At 32.6% G+C, this 21,639-nt stretch overlaps 1 protein-coding gene across 1 annotated transcript in view; it reads right to left on the bottom strand.

The window, feature by feature from the left end:
* The window catches only part of LOC123718452 (alpha-mannosidase 2), a 38,165-nt gene that overhangs the window by 14,216 nt on the left and 2,310 nt on the right, over positions 1-21,639 (bottom strand). The window contains exon 2 of the mRNA XM_045674947.1: positions 19,702-19,831. Coding sequence (XP_045530903.1) covers positions 19,702-19,828 — 127 coding nt within the window. The 5' untranslated portion in view covers positions 19,829-19,831. The remainder of the gene's footprint in view (positions 1-19,701; positions 19,832-21,639) is intronic.

The following is a 21,639-nucleotide window of genomic DNA, read 5'->3' as shown; positions in this document are numbered from 1 at the left end:
AATTTTTATATAAAGTCACTGCTCGTAGATTAAAATATCGAAGGAAAGCGGCATGCCTGAGGCCCAAAAATAGACGCGTGTCAAGCATATAAAGCTTTTGCCTATTAGGAAAATATAATAAAAAAGATAAGGAAATTAGAGCCCAATCACTAATGGTTGTAGCGCTAATATTTTTTTAATTAATTGACTTAACGAAAATATCTAAAATAACATGATAATATGAACTGTTACAAATTGTTATACATTGATAATAATAATAATCCAGTGACACTACAGCCCTTGATTGCACCCGTTTCTTGAGAATTTTATTGACAAGTAGGTGATCAGCGTACATCTGACACATATCGCAGATTTTCAGGTCTCAGAGTTCGGTATCGGTATCGGTTTCCTGACGATGTATGTCTGCACCACAGAAGCAAGAGTTAATTGTACATAGAATGAGAAATCTATTAGTGAACAACCGTGATTCGAACGCACGAACTCAGGGTCGAGTGTCGTAAGGTTAATCCACTGGGCCAACACTGATCTTTTAAACATTGATGGTGATATAAATACGCAAATATTATGTTTGTGTTTGAAACATTTTAGACGAAAAATGTAAAGTGTCATGCGTACGAGTGATCAATTCGATATACTTCTTGACACGGTTCAGTCGTGATTCACCTTGATCTACTATTTGTTTGAATTATTCTTACTATAATGTAAGTGCGTGCTTCTACTTGGCCATGCATCAGTATGCAGTCCGTCCAATAGAGGCTAAACTTTTGTTTTCTATTTATATTCAATATTATCACGTGAATCGTAGTACAATGGTTACAGCGCCTATTACTCTTGGCCGCTCTACATCCTTTATTTGAGAACTGGCAGGACTGTAAATTTAGAATCATTTTACTAATTTTTATTAAACAGTTTATTGTTTTTACTATTACAATCCACATCTTTTCCAAAATATTTTTTTTAATAAACAATATAGTCAAAACTGATTACACTATATACTTACGAAAAATTACTTCTAAAGCATATAATTCAATTATATTTTATTTTACACGTGTACACGTGATGCGCTTTATACCGAATCAAGAGACAGAAATATTAAAAAAATATTTGGCTTTTACATCGCTCCCTCTCCTGTTCCACCTTTCACCCAATCGCTTTAAGCTGCATCAGGTCTTCCTCCACTCGCTACAAGTTTCTCATTTCGGAGTCAGGAGACACTCTTTGAGTAGCAGTGCCAGCAGAGTGAGTGTTTGACTGGCTTTTACAGTGGTCCCGTTGTGATTCCTTAATATCTCTTGATAATGTTTACAGTTCTTTTTACCCAATGTGAATGGCAATATTGGTAGCAGATATTCATGTTTTATGATATATATTTAGTTAGATATAGTTGACGCATATAGATTTTATTGGATTATTGCATTTTCGTACAAAATGATGAAGATCTAACATTAAAATAAAAATAAATAGTAAAAGTTTTAGAGGGCTAGAGATGAAGCTAAAAAGACGATTATATATCGTTCGTTTAATGATTTTTTTCTAACATTAACATTTGTAATTACATAAATATTCGTGTCAACACTATTGCGATAACGTTTGTTAAATTCATACGAGTATGGAAGGCCTTTATAAAGGATAGAACGGAATATAATTCAATTCAGTAATGTATCAAAATGTAAAGGCTAAAGGCATCTCAATAAACATTTGCCGATGAATATCATATTTGGGTTGATTCATTAGTGAGAAATAGTCTTGAATAGAATTTACGGTTTTCAGAGTAAATCTAAATGGCAACTCAACTGCACCTCAAAGTGATCAAACTGAATGCGAACAAAGAATCAAATGCAGGCGTTACAGCACATTCTATTTACTCGATTATCTCCTTCAAATTACCTATGCAACACAAATCTTTATTGATTAAGAGTATCAATAAGCTTTTCATTATATCATCTCAAATTACAATATTTATTATATTTTATTAAGAAGGAAAAGCTTATATCACTCATATATAAAATTATATTTCCGTATTTTGATTAGATATTTTGAAACTCCTGCACTCGGAAGTTTTACATTCTAATGTTTTAATTGTTGTTAATCAAAATTTTAAATAAAAAGATATAATATGGGGTACAATGGGGTACATCTAAAATTATATTTATTTCAAATTAATTTAATTGAAATTGAATATATGATATTTCATATTCCTTAGTAAACCAATCACAATTACATTTCTGATACATATAAACAAAACAATTGTTTTGGTCTGTGATAACACTCTATTCAGAAATAATTGTGTGTGTGTATTATATCGAAATTACAGTGATTGCACCCGCTGTTAAATCAATCAGCTTACCTACACTATATCTAGAATTCATATACATATATTATGTAAGGCTGGCTTGCAGACTATTCACCCCGCCTGCGGGATTGCTTGTGTAATATGTAAACGACATACACAAGGTAGTCAGTGCCTTCTTTTTTTATTATACAGACAGTTGGACTGATGTTAAGTGAGACGTGGCCTATAGGAAGGTCTGTCTAGAAGTTGCCCGTATAAATGAACCCATATTATAATGTCTAGGAAAGACACGGGACGGGACGTGGGCAAGGAGTTCCACTTCTTTGCTGTTTTTATATGAAACGACGAAACATATCATGTAGTGAAGACTGCAAGTGGCAAAGCGAATGGCCATGGGCGGCACTATTTAAAATTAAAATTAATTCTGACCCTTTGCGATAATGGTGCGCCTTTAAATAAATAAAAACGTCGAAGAATTTTAATAGTTCAACTTTTAAATTATGCAAAATTTACAAATTATTAAAGGTAATTAACATCGATTTAATATGAAGAATTTTATAACAATTACGGTTTCAGTTTTTCTTTAAATAATAGTTGAACCAACCGGGGGGCGAAAGCAAAACGAGTAATTTTCATACCGTAGTTAAGTAATTAATTTATTATTCTCAAGATACAATAGTGCTTTCTACCCTGGGACCGGAATTTTTATTTTACCGTTATCAGTATTTAAAGTTATATTTAATTTTAGTATAACAAATTTAATAATACAATAATCCTAGAATAAGAACATGTATCTCTTGTATGTATAAAGAGAGAAATAGAGACGAGAAAGAAATATTCTTTGGCCTATGATAGCTTCGATTTTAGGTGAAACAATAGTTATGTGAATTAGCTAAAAAAAATAAGTCGTACGCCATCACCCTTAAGAAACATAAAACAACATAGCCACCCAATACAGTACGAGAGATTATTACGGAAATAGGACTTGGAATATAGGCCAGGTATTAGACATATATATTAGTATCCATAGTTAGTCATTAGTTTATCCATACGCTGCGAACGACATATTATCGTTAATGTACAATGTACGACGCTTTTTATTATAACAATAACTAATAAGTTTCCAATTAGTAATTTTAAATCAACACGTATCGTATAATACATACTAATGGGATTGCTAATCAATATCAATTTCACTATAATTCCCAGTACGTATCTATATACGGATTATTAAACACGCACTAAGCGTAATTAATAATTTTGTAAATGATTAATAAAATAGTGAAAAAGCCTTTTCATTCCTCAGCAACTAACTATTATATATAAATTAAAACTATTTATTAAAATGTGATCAATATTTTTAATTTTTTACTAATAATAAGTAACAATTAATCGCATAATATATTGCTAAGCTCAAAACTCGAAGACGGCTGGCACAATTCAAGTATTTTTTTATAAATATTTATTCCTTGAACTCTGCCAAAGGTTTTATAGAGATAAAAGTTGGTAAATTTTAAAATTAATTATAACTAAAATTTTAATTTTATTTAGTACTTAGGTTTTATCCCGGAACCGAGCAGCCTCTATGGAGTAGCATAGCATATGTTTAAAAAGATAGGCTAAGTAAAAAATCATATTAAGGCGAAACAAAGTTCGCGAAGTCAGCTAATAAAATAGGAATAAAAGACATTGTTTTTGGTTAACATAGCTTTTACACATTGAAAGAAAACAATTTTTTCACCGGATTTAAGCTATTTGTATTATTATAAACTTATAATTATTTACATAAATTTAAATTTTTCCGACGTTTCGCGTGCTTTACAGCGTGCGTGGTCACGGTGACCGTGACCAGCTTAAATCCGGTTAAAAAATTGTTTTCTTTCAAGGAATAAAAGAACCTAATCCTAGTAAATCCTTAGTTATAAGGACCTATTCACGAGTTAAGTCCTCCAACAGACTACTCCCTTTTTTTGCTGCCCTTGGCCCAGTCTAGCCAAAATTCTCTCACTGTCCACCGCGCCAGTGGCCTACCTCTTTCCTTTTTGGTGTGGACTAGGAAAACCCATTATTTTCTTCGTGCAAGTGGCATCGTTACGTATTGCTTTACTTGTCTTACAATCAGTATACTACGATCCATGGCTCTTTGATACGTTCCTATTTATAGTATCATACGTAGGTATAATGTATACAAAGCTTATAGCTTTATAAGTCACATACAAAACTTTAATTGTATACAGCTTAAGATACAGTAATTATACAAGCATAATTACTGTATGATCAGTTACATTTTTATCTGGGACCACGAGTAATATATGGCGTTGGAATGGATAGTAAGTATGAGAACTTACCTGGTTTCTGAACTTTATCTGAAACTACCAGGAAGCCGGGATTCGATAGATTCCCATATCCCAAATTTACAATACGGATGGTCAAAGGGGAATTTGAAAATTAAATCAAATTTATTTAAATCAATTTAAGATTAATTAAATTAAATTAATTAATCTTTGAATTTTTTAAACGTTAATGTGTTTATAGAGGAAAGTTTATAAACTAAGCGTCTCATGCATTAAAACTGAATGAACGTTAACTTATCATATGAAAGAACTAATTTACAAAATACTTTTATTATTTACAAAATACTTTCTGCAAAAAATCTTTTTATAAGCATTGTATGAACGTTAATAAAATATTTTATTTCAAATATTTTATGTAAAGCATATATAACAATGGAAGCCATCAAAACGAGCGTTTAAAACATCTCAGAATAACCCAATTTCAATTTGTCAATTTGGTAAAGACGTTACTCACGTTTATTCACTTAAATTACACGTGAATGATAAGAAAATATTCAAATTTATTTTATTCTTGTATACGTTTATGAATATGATAAACTATATAGATTAGAAGTACTTAATTTCCACTGTTCTTTTTATAAACTGCATTGTTCGACCCTGTTATTAAAAAGCGTTTTACAGTCAAACGTAGACATTTTCTTGTTTTTTAAAACTATGCGACATTACACATACAAAAAAAAAACTTAGATAATAAGTCTCTCGGCTATTATGTACTCGCTATAAAATCATTATAATTTTTTTTCTAGACAGCCCTGAAAATTATGTTTCAAACATCTTAAAGAGCCTTCAAAGGTCGATCAAGGCATTCTACCTAAGCAGCTCCGACAAGCAATTCCGTGTCATTTCTTGGCAATCAATACACCTTTGACTTAACTGTCTTTTACGGTAGTACAATTACAATCGTGCTCTCATGAGAGGGTTGGCCGTTGTTTATTTAATCACCAAGAACAAATTAAGTCAAAATCTACGCTCCAAAAATAAAACCAACCAACCCAAGGTTTTAAACAAACAATGTGATTTCCACAAAAAAATTCAGTAAGTTCGTTTTTTTAATACAAAATACGAGGAAAAAGTTATCTGTAATCGGCTTTAATTCATTCTATAAATTATGTTGGACTGGTTACTGGAGCGAAAATGGCATTGTTTTCAGTGCACAAATGAACTAAACTAAAAATATCATCCGCAATTATTTATTGTACGCTATTGTTTAAATTTTACTTATAATTTAAGTTTCCCTTTGAGTTTAAGAATATGAACATACATATGAATATTCGAGGTGTATTTCACGATGATATGAAACAACTGTCAAAAAACAGACAATAACAGGTTGTTTAGACACACAACAAAACAGTTTGGACTGCATTGTTCAATAAAAATTTAATTAAATGTGTTCAAACAAATGCTTAAAGTACTAAATATCTTTGACATGTTTTAGGAACTTAGTAGTTAGCAAAAAGTAAACGGATTGCATTCTTGAACGGTTGCGTTGAAGCTTTCAATTAGTTTTAAAAAGTTACGACAAGCAGATCAATCTTCGAACCACGATTAACACATAGTTTAAAAAAAAAATAAGTGAACATATAACTACGGCGTATAAATCCGTATGTTGTATATATTAACAGATTGCGTCTATTACATACATTATTTTCTTGAAGCAAGTAAGTGTTCGGCCTTCTGTGCCTGACATCTCCAGGTCTATGTATGATATGTCAATTTCCTCGGTGTACGACCAAAGCATGAGTCGATTTGCACACATAGAAACTTATTCCATTGGAGCTCCGGAAATTAAATGCACTATCTCAAGTCTGCGGTCGAGAGATGAACGCTATTTTGACACCCTTGATAAGTTACCTTGCTTATATAAGAATTACATAATTATATATCCTATAGCGTAAATAAATAAGTAGAGTATGTTTTTGCACCGACAACAGCGAAGTTTTAAATCTTCTCCACCCAAAAATATACTCTCTATACTCTGTGGTGTACTGTAAGATACCATAAAATTTGAAATATATAAAATTTATTTTTGTATGTTCGTTTTATAAAGCAGTAGGAAAACACTGCCAGAAGACTCCCATAGCCGGCTTTTGAAGAATCAGGATGCTCCGTTAACAAATTTAGTACTAAATCACATTTTATAACAAGGCCGACAAAAATATATATAAGATTTAATTTATTCAAAGTCTCAAAGAATTTTTGAAATGTACAATCGATTTTTCATACACACTCAATTTGATTGGACATTCTAAAATTTGTATTTTTTAAGAAACCGTTCACTATATATGTATGTATGTACGAAAAACAGTGTAGAGGTTACACGGGTTCAAAGCACACATAACAATGTTACGACTGGAGGTCACAGTAGAGTCGAGCAAAGGGTCGAAATCCCTTCAGTAGCCTCGCCCTCCGGGTATGTCGAGTACGATGAAGCTTTAAGGTAAATATTACAACGCAATGTGTACTATAAATTATTGTACTTTAATAAATTTTAAACTGCATTCGCTCGGATTTACATTGAAATGATACGTATTGACGCGCATTTTGAGTTTGTATTTTCGACAAGCTTTTAACCAGTACTAAGCGACCCTTCCGAACCTTATCCTTCAGAACGTTTCTATTTCTTCAACTTTGTAATACAAATATACTGAATTAGAAATTTATAGAAAAATATTTTTCCTAAACAAGTTTAAGCTTTATTGCTGCACCATAATTTCTGCACCTTACTCGCAATGTACTTAAAACCACAAAAGTACTTTTTGTTTTTGTATTTGATAGAGTTTTGATGGAGTATACTGTATCAAACAGCCTTATCTGTTTGTAGCTAATTTATGCTTATTCAAAATCAGGAGATACGAAATGGGATTAGTATTGAAGTGATGCTCTCCTTGAATTATACTGTGACACACTGTGATACAATGTAGCTACAGTAACATTTAGTAACACCTGTACAAATGCAATTTTGTACCTCGGAATAGAAAAGGTATTTCGAATAATTTTCACATCGAAGCCTTTGACACATACAACGAGTTAACGATAACGGTGGAATTTTTAACTCGTTTTCTCATTCAGTTGAAATAAATAAATTATGATTTGTCGGTTATTTTTGCAAGTTTCTGAGGTTTTACTGTAAATTGCATTTTCAAATCAAAGGTACGTTTCCTTTGAAATTGCTATTTCGGTTGTATGGTTTCCCATCAGATGACAAAAAAATGAACCAATATATTCAGATCTACTACGTCTAAACATCTACTGTACGATAACAAAATGAACCATACTAATTTGTGAAAATTTTATTGCATCTACGTGAACAGGAGTAAAGCCCTTAAAATATGGTATTGCACGTGAAATCCCAACCAAGACTAATAAACGATGCACTCGAATAGATAATACTGCGAGGGAATTCGTTTTCTCTTATGAAAACAAACAGTGGTCTTGGTTTTCTTATTTTCCATGCCATTTGCGGGATTTGTTTGGGCAGTGATCGAAATGAAAAGAGACAGCGATTTTATTTTTGAGCTCTTGAACATGAACCTTCAGAACTTACAAAATAAAATAAAATAATTTATATCATATATGTCAATATGTCATGATTGCCATGCCTTAATATTTTTTTTATTACAGCGTGGTGCTACATGCACATCCATGTTGGAGCCCTCGGTAGACAGGCATTTTTAAACATTTCGAATAATTTTAGATATTTTTTTAGTCTTCTAGAATACACAAGATTGGAACTTTCAAATTAAAATCTAACCATGGCCTCAGCGCTGGTACTTCATAACTCCGTTTCCTTACCACGCGATTCCAAGGTTACAGAAGCACCACGTATTTAAATATTGAGATTGCATACAATAGTGTATGAGTTCGTAATAGCTATTGGAAGTTTACGCAGTTAGTGTAATTGTAGTCATTGGTCACATTAAGGTATGGATAAGTACTAGACGTTCATACTATGTTTTCCCTCATCTTATGCCTCTGGACATTTCACACATAGACACAAAAACTGATAGATTCACATTGTGCCGCCAGTCCCACGCTAAATGGACTTTTTAATAAATTGATTGATTAGTGCATCTGCAAACCTTTTCAGCGATATTAAAACATGCTTTTACTAAAGTGAAAAGTTTTATTTGAGATGAGATTGGTATAGATTGTATGCAATGGAGACGTAACTCAATTGTATTTACATTATCGTGTCACTTTAATACAATGTCAAGAAAAGTTAGAGGTTATCGTTTAACAAATAAATAATATTAATTGTTGGCAGTTATTTTGTAAAGATTTAAACTTACACTTTGTCGTATATATTTTATTCTAGACAAACATAAAACGTACTCGTCTAAATTAATACCGTAATCAGCACCGGTACGCTTAAATTAAAAACTTAATTAATGTTGATTTTTGTACGATCCCAAGGTTGCGAAATAATCGCCTGGAAATTACAAGAACTTTATCGAAATTGCATAATTAACGCGATTGCTTTAGTTATAAAATCACTACGAGCGTATTAACGCGGTTTTAAGATGGCAACAAAGCCATTTTATTTAATAAAGGAAAATTAACACATTTTACTTGCTATTAAAGTCGAGTTTTGGATAAAACACTTGATTAAATTTATCATCTTGTGTTATGTCATACACGCTCTCGTACAACAACTAAGTAAAACAAAACATGTTTCGGTATCATACAAGGATAAATGTTATACGGACGCCGAAATATTTATATGTCCCTCATTAAGTACAGAAATCCTATTTTCTTGTTAGTATTTTACTGTATAATATTTTTTTGGGACAGGAAAGAAGCGAATAGACGGGTCATCAGGAGGTAAGGACGGGTCATGAGCTGGTTCAAGGAATTGGTTATCAATCAATCCGTTTAAAAAACACGACCAGTATAAACTCTGCCTAGGTTTTATAATTACATTTCGAAATGTTGAAATTAATTTGATTCTATGACTTCCGATGATAATGCCGAACAAAGCAAATAAAAATATAACTACTTTAATCAACAATATTTCTTTAATTAGCCTGAAGAACTTTCTCAACGCCTTCCAGATATTAGTGCCCACTCAGGACTCGTTAATTAAAAACATCTATATTATAAGGGAGAAAATTATTGGAATCGATCGATAAGCCGTAATACCGTCGCACGGATAAAATCGGAATCACTTTTCGATATTCCTTTTGCATCAACTTGGATTCAGGCATCGTTATACAATATGCTTAGGGATTAACTGTACGTAATATAAAAGAGTGCAACTCGTCCAGGTTTTCTCTCATCAGGTACACTAGACAAATCGGATTGTCGTCAACCTTCGCTTAGTGTTATGTGCATGAGATGTCCCTGTAGCATTGAGTTAATAAAGTGCTTTCCAGGACTTCACTCCATAAAGGTCATGTAGTTTTATTTGTCGAGTGGCGCTCATTGATATAATCAACCGCTTATTTCTACGTTAGGGACGATGGCAAAATAAAAAATCGATATTGTACGCTTTGAAGTGGCGACTATCTAGGGCCTAGGCCTTGGCGTGCACCTCACTTGTACTTCTGGTTAAAGATTTAATTTATTTAGTATAGGTAGCCGCTTGGTGGATAATAGCGGGGCTACGAAGCTGGTGATTTTCTCGCAAAGGTAATGCGGCCTACATATATAATACATGAACCTTTTTTTTTTAATTTTTGTAGTATATTACTTTTTTAGTTATTATGATTTATTATTCATTGATTCATAAATCTCCCTTTTAATGTAATACGTCATAACTCACAAATCAAACATATTTTAATTCAATCGAATAAACTGTCAAGTAATAATAGATAGGCTTTTTTAGATGAGTTTTAATACCGATAAAATACAATAATCAACCAACAATTTTATCGCACATCGGAAATACAATTTTGCTTGAAAGTAGTGGGAATTGCAATTATACACAATTAACCAATTATAGGTCCCCGAGCAAGGGCAACGAAGAGCGGACGCGGCATATAGGTAGTTTTTAATTACGCACTGCCCAGTAGGATAAGCTGGCCATACCAATGCGAACTCGAGATATCTCAAGTCCAAAAATTGACGACATGTGTCAGGCCAAGGACAAGAGTTGTAGCGCCACTGGATAATTATTATTTATTCATGTGCGCCTAGGCCCTACGAACAAGCCCTCAATTCGCTTGTTACTAAAAAACGCTCAAAAGTATTAGTTGCAACTGGCCTAACCCGCAATAGAGAGAGATTTCTTCAACGATTTAAACGATAGCGATACTATAGGTAAGATATAACGCATTCTTTTTACTTTATAAACGATGACAATTCTGTAATTGAATATTGTTAACGTATTATTTTAAAAAAATACATCATTCGTCTTTGAATATTTATAGATGATAAATAAAATGAATGCATATTTTCCTTAATTTATTATGTAACAAACGAATAACGATTAATTTATAGTCTACATTTAACTTCACTTCTAAGTTTTCGATGACTAAGCAATGATATTGGGAACAAAGGAGAAATTGGGGGCTTGCATATTGCTAATTTTCAACTGCAGCATTTTTGTATTTACCAGTAAAAATCGATAATTTTTGCAGTTATATTTATATCGCGTCCTAGGCAAAATATTAGTTATCGAGGTTCACTATCAGGTGTAATTGTAAATTAATAGCATTTCAAACAGGACGGTATGTTAGGCCACCAAATTCAGGAATTCAGTAAATATAGAACACTAAATAAAATGTCGCAAATGTTTATATGCATATACATAATAAATACCTGTTGTTTGATATGAATTCAGGAGGTAAAATAATTAAAATCTTTTGTACGATGTAAAATTCTGTGGAATATTGTGTACAGCTTAAAAATAATAGTTTTTAAATATGTTGTGCGGAACTTGAAGAATATTTATTGGTAAAAGTTTTCAAATAAATGTGGTTTTATAATTGCTATGTATGTATCGATTGGCGGAATATTCAATAACAAAAGGCTTCCAATTTTTAAGTAGTCAATGGTCTAAATAGTAAATAAAACAACTATTTCATTAGTTTTATTTTGCATTTTTTATAATTGTACGTTTTCGTTTAGCTTATGTTACTTTAGAAAATAAAATAAAGGCAAAAGTTTAAAAAAATCTTACTTCAAAAGAGAACACTTTTCGACTTTCAACGAATCATTTATAGTATATAAATATATAAACGAATTGCCAAAATGTTATTGAGTGCTAGAAATCGGAAGAAAAGGCCGCCAACGAATTTCCTCCTCTGATGTAGGTTTCCATAAACAGCGGTTGTCACCCATTTAGAACACGCCGGCTTGTATGCTGCCCGTTTATATGCAAAATTCTAAAGCTCAATTTTAAACAAACAAGGTTGTTCTCTCTTAATATCTTCATATTCCTTTACATATAATTTTTCAAATAAATAAGTTTTTATACTGAATGCAGCAGTGAGACAAATCCTATTGAAGCGAGCCTGAAAGGAATATTGAGCGAGAATATTGTATACAATTGAGTTGCATGTTTGCAAATAAGCTTTTATTCAAATTGTGCTTCGAATGTAACCAAGAATAGGATATATTAGTCTTTACTTGTTCACACACAGTGTACTCTCATAAAGAACTATTACAGTAAGGCAAAAAACTTGAGGCAAGTCAAGATCGGGGTTCATATTCCATAATTCAGGGTTACATAACGTTTGTGGCACACTAAAAAAATTGACAGAAACACTTTCAATTATGACAGGTTCTGACAAAAGCAGTTTAAATTAAGACAGGCCGTTGGGTAATGGCTCGGCTAAGTTGACAGGTCACTAAAAAATATGTTTAAGGAAATAAATATTTTAACGATGCCTTGCAAATATATCTATGAAAATATTATATATGCAGATAAAAATATACACTTGCTTGAAAAACATTGTGACAATCATATTTATAACACTAGAAATAAGAACGAACTCGGTGTTCCCACAACTAGGCGCCATAAAGTTAATAAATAATTCATAGGTCAAACTGTACGCTTCTATAATAAACTACCAAGCGATATGGTAAACTTGTCAAATAATAAATTTAAGAAATTTATAAACCAGAAGCTCTCCAGGAGAGCTTATTATAAAGTCTCGGATTACCTAGAAGATAAGGAAGCATTGTAAATAACTTAAGACGATCAAAAAAGAAAAGACTAGCCCGAGGTTCTTGCTTCTTTCCTTGTGTGCTGGTCGCGATTCCAAACAGGCGGTAGAGTTGATAATTCAAAGTGATCATGTGAATCATGTGTGATCATTCAACTGAATAAATTTGATTTTTGATTTTGGTGTTTGTCGGTCGTTGTTTCCTAGCCACGAAAACAGCATCAGCGCCTTCTGCTACGGCTACGGAAAACAATGCCTAAAACGTCCTGCGTAGCCTATATGCTAAGTACGCTAGAACCTTGTAATGAAAAGCATTTTTTTACCTTTAGCATTCTTTACATTGTCCAAGTATTAAGTTAAAAGAAGTATATTTATTAATATTTTTTTTCATTGAAACAAAGCTCGCTCGTACAAAGCGCTGCATTGCAATGACTTTAAATGCGACTGCTCAAATTAATTACTTATTGCTGGTTTAAATACGATTTGGTGCGCTCGACTTCGTAACCGTTGAATTCGCAACCTCGTTAAACAAATTGAACATTTCAGTCGGCACATATAGTTTTAATAATGGTACTGACATATATAAAACGTCTTTGAAAATTTCCTGTTATTTTTAAGCAATAATATAATAATGGTTTAAGTTTTAGGTGTACACTATTCAGAGTGACGAAGAGATTATTGCCAGTTCCCTTAATATGAGAAAAAAAAAACATTTTTCTGACGTTCATAAGTATACATTAATTTACCTACACGAATAAATGATGTTATGACTTATTAAGTAAACTCTTTGAATCTATATGGAAAATTTATGCTAACAAAGTTTTCATATAAATGAATAACGCAATACATTAATCTATGTGTGATATGAATTCGACACAAGGGACCGAAGCCGTTAATCACAGAGGATTCCATATAGGGGAACGCTGCTAATAGTGAAATTGAAACCACTTTCTATGCAGGTACAAGCATTACGTAGTGCAATTTATATGGTATAAAAATCCGTCACTCTCGTACCAGTATATATTTTGTAATTTGTTGTACACATTGTGAACATTTTAAAGGTGGTATAAATAACGTGAAATCGTACGAATTTTACTTTGAATAGGAAGGAAATGGACATCGCTCTACCTTGAGTTCAACAACGTATTGAAGATGTGTAAAATGTACTATATTACTCTTGCACTGGTAAGTTTTCATTTAGAATCTATACTTATAATTTATATATTTTTTAATGCTAGCGGTAATAGCAGTAAGGATGGATTGGCCTTATATCTTACATTGCAATGCCCTTGCATGTACCCTTTTTAATTTTATATTAGAATACACTTTAAAGCTAACCTACTAATATAATATATACGACAATCTTTTAACATAATAATAACCATATCGGATTGTCTGCATAAATAAATAAATAATTATTGTTAAAACTTACTGAACGGAACTTAAACTTAATGTTAAAACATAAAAATAAGGTAATTTCTGACTTACAAAGGCTATAATTATTTAAAAAATCTTTTAAAAAAATTCAGCCTGGCGAAGTCGGGACTAATCACGTCTGTCAACTAATGCCTACTTCTAATTACACTAAAGCTAATTAAATTTATTGTGTCCATATTTATTAACAATAATGATTACTTTTATCGTTTAATTTTATCCAAAAACCTGTTACAGTATGTTACTCAGCAAGTCTGTTTGTTTGTCAATCGCCGTCCAACCGCATAGGTTAGTTTGTCACGCAAATGACAGTGTCAATACCACATACTTGTCTGCTGAAACTACTATTTATTGCGGGCCGTATATTAGCTACAAAATTTTAGGGATACAAACAAAATAAATATTGTAGCATATATCCATTAAGGGAGCATAAACATAATCTCCAATAGAGATTTCATACAACATTAACGGATTATAAACGTCCATGTACTAGTCAATGTCTTTTATTGTCCTTGCACGTTAATGGATTATAGAGTTACTAATAAAAAGAAAAATGCACGTCTCTCAGTCGAACAAAGATTTAAAATGCATCTGAAGAAAAATCATCCAATTAATGTTCATTATACCCAAGGATCGTCTGCAACGAAAGAGCATAACAAGATTAGTGTAGATTAGTCCGTTCGAAATTATTACTACTCGCTATTGTTACACCGTAAGCCACTTCACAGTTCTCTGGAGCGAGAACTTCACCAGGCAAGCATAGAAACTATTGAACCGATTTCTGTGTATCGACTAACTATATGAACAAGATAATTTAATTGCCTCCACTCTCGTAAGTATTAAGACCTTTGCCATTTGTGCACAAAAGGTATAAATGCACATGCGCTAATTAATATTCGAGTAAGCTCCTGGTAACGGCACACCAAAGCTGGTGCTTTTCACGCAAAGCTGTTCTGAACGCTGTTTTATACTACAGTGACAGCTTAAAAAAAATTTCAAAGTTATAGTTTTAATTTATAATATGCAGTGGTTTTATTTTACAATATAATATTATATTCTCTAAATATTCCGTTTTCATCTTGATCATGATTAAATTTGTTACTTTTGACAAATTAATTATAAGACTGTTGACAGCTATGGAAACTATAATAACGGCCTGCTTTTTCAATACTCACCTATAAATATTTATTAGAATGTAGTACAGGAGAAACAATATGTAAAAGAATTTAAAAAAAATTGGACTATTATATTTAATATGCGAATTTAATTTATATTTCCCACATTCAGTAAATACTAAAATTGTGTATAAACGATACTATACACGTCAACGACAGAAGCCCCAGGTAGAAATCATTTATATATATCAGTTTCTTAATCATATAGTGATAATCGTAGCAAGTGAAGGGGAAGAGTTCCGCGAAATCGACCACAAGCGTTGAAACCCTTTGAAGTGCTGGAAATGTATTAATATGGGTTCTCAATTTGGTCCTGTCATATATACTATAAAGCTTAACTTGAAAAGTTGTAAATATGTCCATTACAAAGTTAATTCTCTATAAGAACGTAATTTAGTCATGGTCTTCGTAAAAATAACTGCATTATAAAATTCTTTATTGAATCTGATTTGAGTTTGATGTATTGATCGGGGCTGGTTTTAGGTTAAAAGCTACTTAGGGTATATCTATCGTAGCCTATCTTCACTAACCATAACTTTATAAGGTTACTGTATTTGCTTGATTTTCTTCTATCCGCTACGGAGTAAAAAAGACAGAAGTTTGTAACACATTGTGATGCCGTGGTATCTAGTTAATTTGTGTTATTCATAAACGTTCTTAAATTCTCTTTATATCTTATAAATAGTCTGGTTATTTGGGCCGTTTTAACTAAAGTACTCATCGGTAACTTTTCAGCACAGCGTTAACACAAAAAGACAAAAGATGACTTAAGTGAAAAGTCTGCAATTATTCTGATTTGTTTTCATAAGCTACATTTCACCTTTTTTATGAACATCATATATGTTGTGATATAGCAATCTAAATTCTACAAACACGCGCCGACCAATTTCTATCAAAGATATATAGTCTTTTGATAACTAATAAATTAATGTACACAGTCCTATAACTTGTATCTAATTAATATACTAATTATATTATGTCAAAGGAGAGAACTTCAGACTTCAGGGAAGTTTCTGAACTGATATAACGATATTACGATATGACGAAGCTCTTTCTAAAGAGCATTTGCAAATACATACATAATTTTAATAAGCTTATACATTTGAAATTAACTGCAGCTTTAGCTCATTAGTAGAAAAATGTAATTTATTAGATTTCACCTACGCGGATTTTCTGTATTCTGGCAAGGTTTTGGCGACTTGAAAAATAACTGTGAGATTCCAAGCAATTTACCTACATATAATCAAAATTAATTATACACTAAAAAATTCCTTAGAGAATAAAAAAACAAAAATCCCTATCTTTGCGTATATTGCGAGCTTACAAAAAAAGAGCGGCGGACTCCATTTTATAATGTGATGTTATTGATGTGATTTAACTTAAATAGTTTTTAGTACACGCGCATATGCGATGTCGAATGGAAAGCTAAATATTTCACATCTGTAACCTTAAACATGTACCTAATTGTGGAAAAATCCGTTATAATATATATAATATTCGTTAAAGATTCCTTAAAGCCTCGAGTTTATGATTGAATCGTCGTATCTAACTACTCCGGGAGATAAAAAAGTATTTTGAATAAATTAAATGCATTTTGATAAAAGCTCGACCTAAACCTTCGTAGTTTTGATATACCTATTATTTAATTCAAGAGAAATTTCCGTGAAGCATACAAGCATTAGTTTACAAACCACTATTAGAGTGGCTTTTAGGAAAATCGAAGTATGTAATCGGATTATACGGTAGTAGCTTACCAAATTCTCAACATTGAGAAGACTACAGAAATCTAGCGCTGCATGAGCCGGTAAGCCATTGTAATCGGTTCGTCTGGGAAATCGAAATACTTAAGACGAATATGAGTATTCTACAATATTAAAAACTAACCGGAATATCGCCTTATAATGTTTTCCTGTGTGACTTTTGTTTTCCTACTTTTAATGTAAAAGTTGCTATATCTTATTAGAAACAGAGCTGCACTTCACACTATGTTGCAATGATACGCATATGTGGTATCTATAAATGTTTCTTTTTATATATAATAGGGAGGCACATGAGCCTGCGGGACGCCCAAAAAGGGCAGGCATCGCAGCCCATAAACACCCAGTTTTAGTGGGTTCGTGGCCTTTGAGGGAGGAGTACACCCAACACAACTTTTGAAGAGTTATAGGTCGTATGTCTCAAGAAAAACCCCCACCGGGAGTTGATTCCACAGTTCACTAGTTTATTTTATTCTAAAAAAGATTTTATTTGCAGAAAATAATTTGATTAACATTCTAAAATTTCGGCGCACTTTGCGAGCAGTTGAACAATATTTTTCTTTATGTTTGACAATGCTCCAGACGAGATTATATTGGAACGTGGGCGAAAGCGTACCTCACTTAGACATCAATAGAATAGTTTTTTATTGAATTCTATCTTTAATTTAAAATATTGTTGAATACTTTATTCATATCTGTTAAACTTCGATGAATATCTGAGGGCGTATTTGATATAGATACAATGAGAATCTCATATCTATTTATTGTTAACCTTCAGGTCTTTAATAATTTACATCGAGCGAGCTAAAATATTAGTGGTAGTTACTGTGACTAATAATAGTAGTGAATTTGTTACTAATGACATTAAAGATCTCTAGTTATTGTACATTAAAAAGGTACGACGGTATTAATTGCGTTTATTGATTTACAGTATATAGAAATAACGACGGCGCTTAGCAATTACAAGCCAGAAATTGATAAAACAAAAACTGCGTTTAAATTTTACAAATGTTAACTGGTGTTGGCCTAGTAGCTTCAACGTGCCACTCTCATCCCTGAGGTTGTAGGCTCGAAACTGGCTAGGCACCAATGAACTTTCTTTGTGAGCATTTAACATTCGCTCGAACGGTGAAGGAAAACATCGTGAGGAAACCGGCTTGCCTTATACCCAAAAATTTACGGCGTGCGTTAGGCACAGAAAGCTGATCACGTACTTGCCTAATAGATTAACTAATTATCATGAAACAGATACAGAAATCTAAGGCCCAGGCCTAAAAAAATTTGAACTACAAATATTCGACGGCGTAGTGTATTCAAATGAACACAAACCAAAGGACGTAGATATTTTCCTAAACTTTGATCTCTTATCTAGTTATATTTGAACATGTAAAATGCATTTCATCACCGGAAACTTTGGAATGGACATTTAATGACATACTACATTGGAGGAACAAAAGGTAGATTTTTTCTAAATAGACTATATTTAGTCAATCAAAGTATGTACCATTGCTATCTATATAGACTTTTGCAATCTTATAGGTAGTTCATTGATTCTTTTACTAAAAAAAAAACAATAAAATAATTAAATCCGGTTTCGACTGCCCCATGCAAATTTCTAAAAAATGGTAATCTATTGGAGCAAAGTCCGAGGAGTACGGTGGATGTCTTAGACATTCCAATTGAGGCTCCTCTAATTTGATAGCAGTCCGTCCCTCTAAGGATCTAATATAAGTGTAACTGATTCACTAATGCAGTTCATTGTTTCGTTTCCCAGTTACCGTAGAAAAGGGAGTTCTGCGGGACGATAACGAACAGGCTTTACAGTGAAAACAACTAAAAAGTAAGATTATATAGGTTTGCAGCTATTGTCATTCCTCTATACAATATAATTGTAATAATAATAAAACGTTTGCATAGTGGGTCACTTTACATTGTGTTTATATAACACGTCAATATTATAACTGTAACTAAAGTTAGGCTAGTTGTTAAGCGATACTCAACCCTCAAATTACGGGACTTCATAATATAACTGTGTTTTGTATAAATATAAATTTGGTTGCTAAGTAACGATAATAGAGTTTTTTGCTGCATGTGTTAATAAATGAATAACTTCGTTGAAAATTTATAGCGCAATTATGCCCAGATTTAATAACGAGTAATTGGAAAACAAATAAAATTTTACAATTGATTGTTTGCGGAAATTTAAGCCTGTACAAAAATATTACATATCTGGTGAGGTATTTTTGTAATTCACATAATTCACAATCAACATTCAATAATATAATAAATATTTTTATTACAAATGCCGGTACTATCATAATTTTAGGCAGATATATCGTTGAAACTTACCGGTGGCAATTTATAAAATACTTTGGTTTGGATACTATCAGTGGGTCGTTATGAATTCAATGCAGCATTTTATTTATATTTGATAAACTAATACTATTAGAAGTATACCCTGCTTTACAGCTAAACAAATATAATGCTTCCTAGATAGTACATATACTATATTGTCGGCAATGGTCTGCGAATTACAACTCTAGTGATATTTTTATTCGATACTTAAAAACTAAGACTTACTTGATTTTGGGTACGACGCCAGCGTCACGTTATAATAATAGCAATAGATAGCAAACGCTATTGCCAAAAATGAGATGATCAAGAAGCGGGTGGAGAAAGGACGACGAAGCCACCGTGTTGATCTCATGTTCTATAAACAAATTTTAATTAATTAATACTTAAATAATAGTATATTGTCTGTGTAAGGTAATTAAATAAAAGATTCTATTCATTACAAAGAATAAAACATTTCATTACGAGTGCAAAAAGCCTGTCATTTCAAAGAGTTCCGACAAATGTCTACCCGAGCCGAGGCGCAGCCGAAGGTGAGCGTTGACAGTCGGAACAAGTTGCAATGACGGTTCCGCACGTGTACTGAACAACTATTTTTAATACAGTTTCGATAAAAATTAAGCAATTTAATAAATCTATTTGCTTTTTTCTCTACTCTTCACGCAATACATTCGTAGTATGTAGATATGTAGCGACTTTTTGACTTTTCCGGTAAATTGTTCTCCAAGCATTTTGTGCAATTATACTGAGTTCCGGTGTGTGTGTTCATTCTAATAAAATATCCTCGAAATTACTCATTTTGTGCAACAAACAACTAAACTCGCAAGAACATTTTTGAAAAATAGCTCCAACCGTAAAAGAATAAGAGCAGGCAAAGGGAACTACGCCTATACAAAGTCTTTAGTAGATTTTTTTATTTATATGAAGTGAAAATAATATTTAATGCGATGAAATAAAATGAAACCTAACCTAACTCATTGAATTAAATCATTAAATCTTATATTGAAACAAATTAGTAGCTTCTTTTTAGAAATATTTGGATGAATCTTAAAAACTTCTATGATTTTTTTTTGTAAAAACTTCGTGGTTGATTTCTTTTTAATAGACATTATTTTGACAGTTGGGAAAGAAAACACACGAGTGCGGATATGGTAAAGAAAAAGATCCAGTCCCACATCTCGAACGCTATACGTCCCAGCAATACGCCACTTTTTGAGCAACTGTATTTATTTTACGTACGTAGTTGGTCCCAAAGTTCTGACACTGGCATGTTATTTTTAAATTTCGAACATGATTTTATAAAAAAAGATATTGTATTCTATTTTCCAATGTTTGACTATTGTTTTAAAACAAAAAACAGTCACTTTCTGTAATTTTTCACGATGGAGTAGACATTTAAAGGAAACCGAATAGCTGTTATTGCGTTGCACCGCTGTGGGCACTCGCGGAGTAACATTTTCAAGTTGAATATAACGCCTAGGTTTGTCTACCGTACCATTGATAGGTACAATGAAGTCTCCAGTGTTGAGGACAAGAAAAGCACTGGCCGGCCACGCTCCGCAAGAACACCTGTAGTAATCAAAGCTATCAAGGCGCGGATAGCAAGAAGATTGTTAAAGCGGTACGCGAAAAACCGACGACACCGTTATATCCTCTTAACGGATGAAAAAATGTTCGATATTGAAGAGAGGTACAATAAACAGAATGAAAGAGTATACCCTAGGAGTTCTGAAGAGGCTGGAAATAAAGTTCTGAGGGGTTCTGCAACATGGACATCATCCATCATCAGTAATGGTCTGGTTGAGAGTGTTCTATTACGGGCCAACTGAGGTTCATTTTTTGCGATAAGGGGGTCAAAACCAGTGCAAATGTGTACCAAGAGATGGTCGGTACGGAAGACCTTTCCAGCACGCTATTTGCAGGACACAGGATTTTCGTGTTCCAACAGGACTCTGCGCCTGCACACAAAGCCAATACCACTCAAGTCTGGTTTAAGCGTCAAAACATCGACTTAATTAGACATGAGGATTGGCCTTCTTCCAGTCCGGACCTTAATCCTTTGGACTATAAGATTTGGTAGGTCTTAGAGAGGAAGGTCTGTGATAAACTCCATAAAAATTTGGAGAGTCTGAAGTCATCTTAAAAAAAGCAGTTACTGAAGTCGAC

The sequence above is a fragment of the Pieris brassicae genome, chromosome Z (assembly GCF_905147105.1).
Source record: "Pieris brassicae chromosome Z, ilPieBrab1.1, whole genome shotgun sequence".
Taxonomy (NCBI): Eukaryota; Metazoa; Arthropoda; class Insecta; order Lepidoptera; family Pieridae; genus Pieris; species Pieris brassicae.
This window is presented reverse-complemented; position numbering and strand designations above follow the sequence as displayed.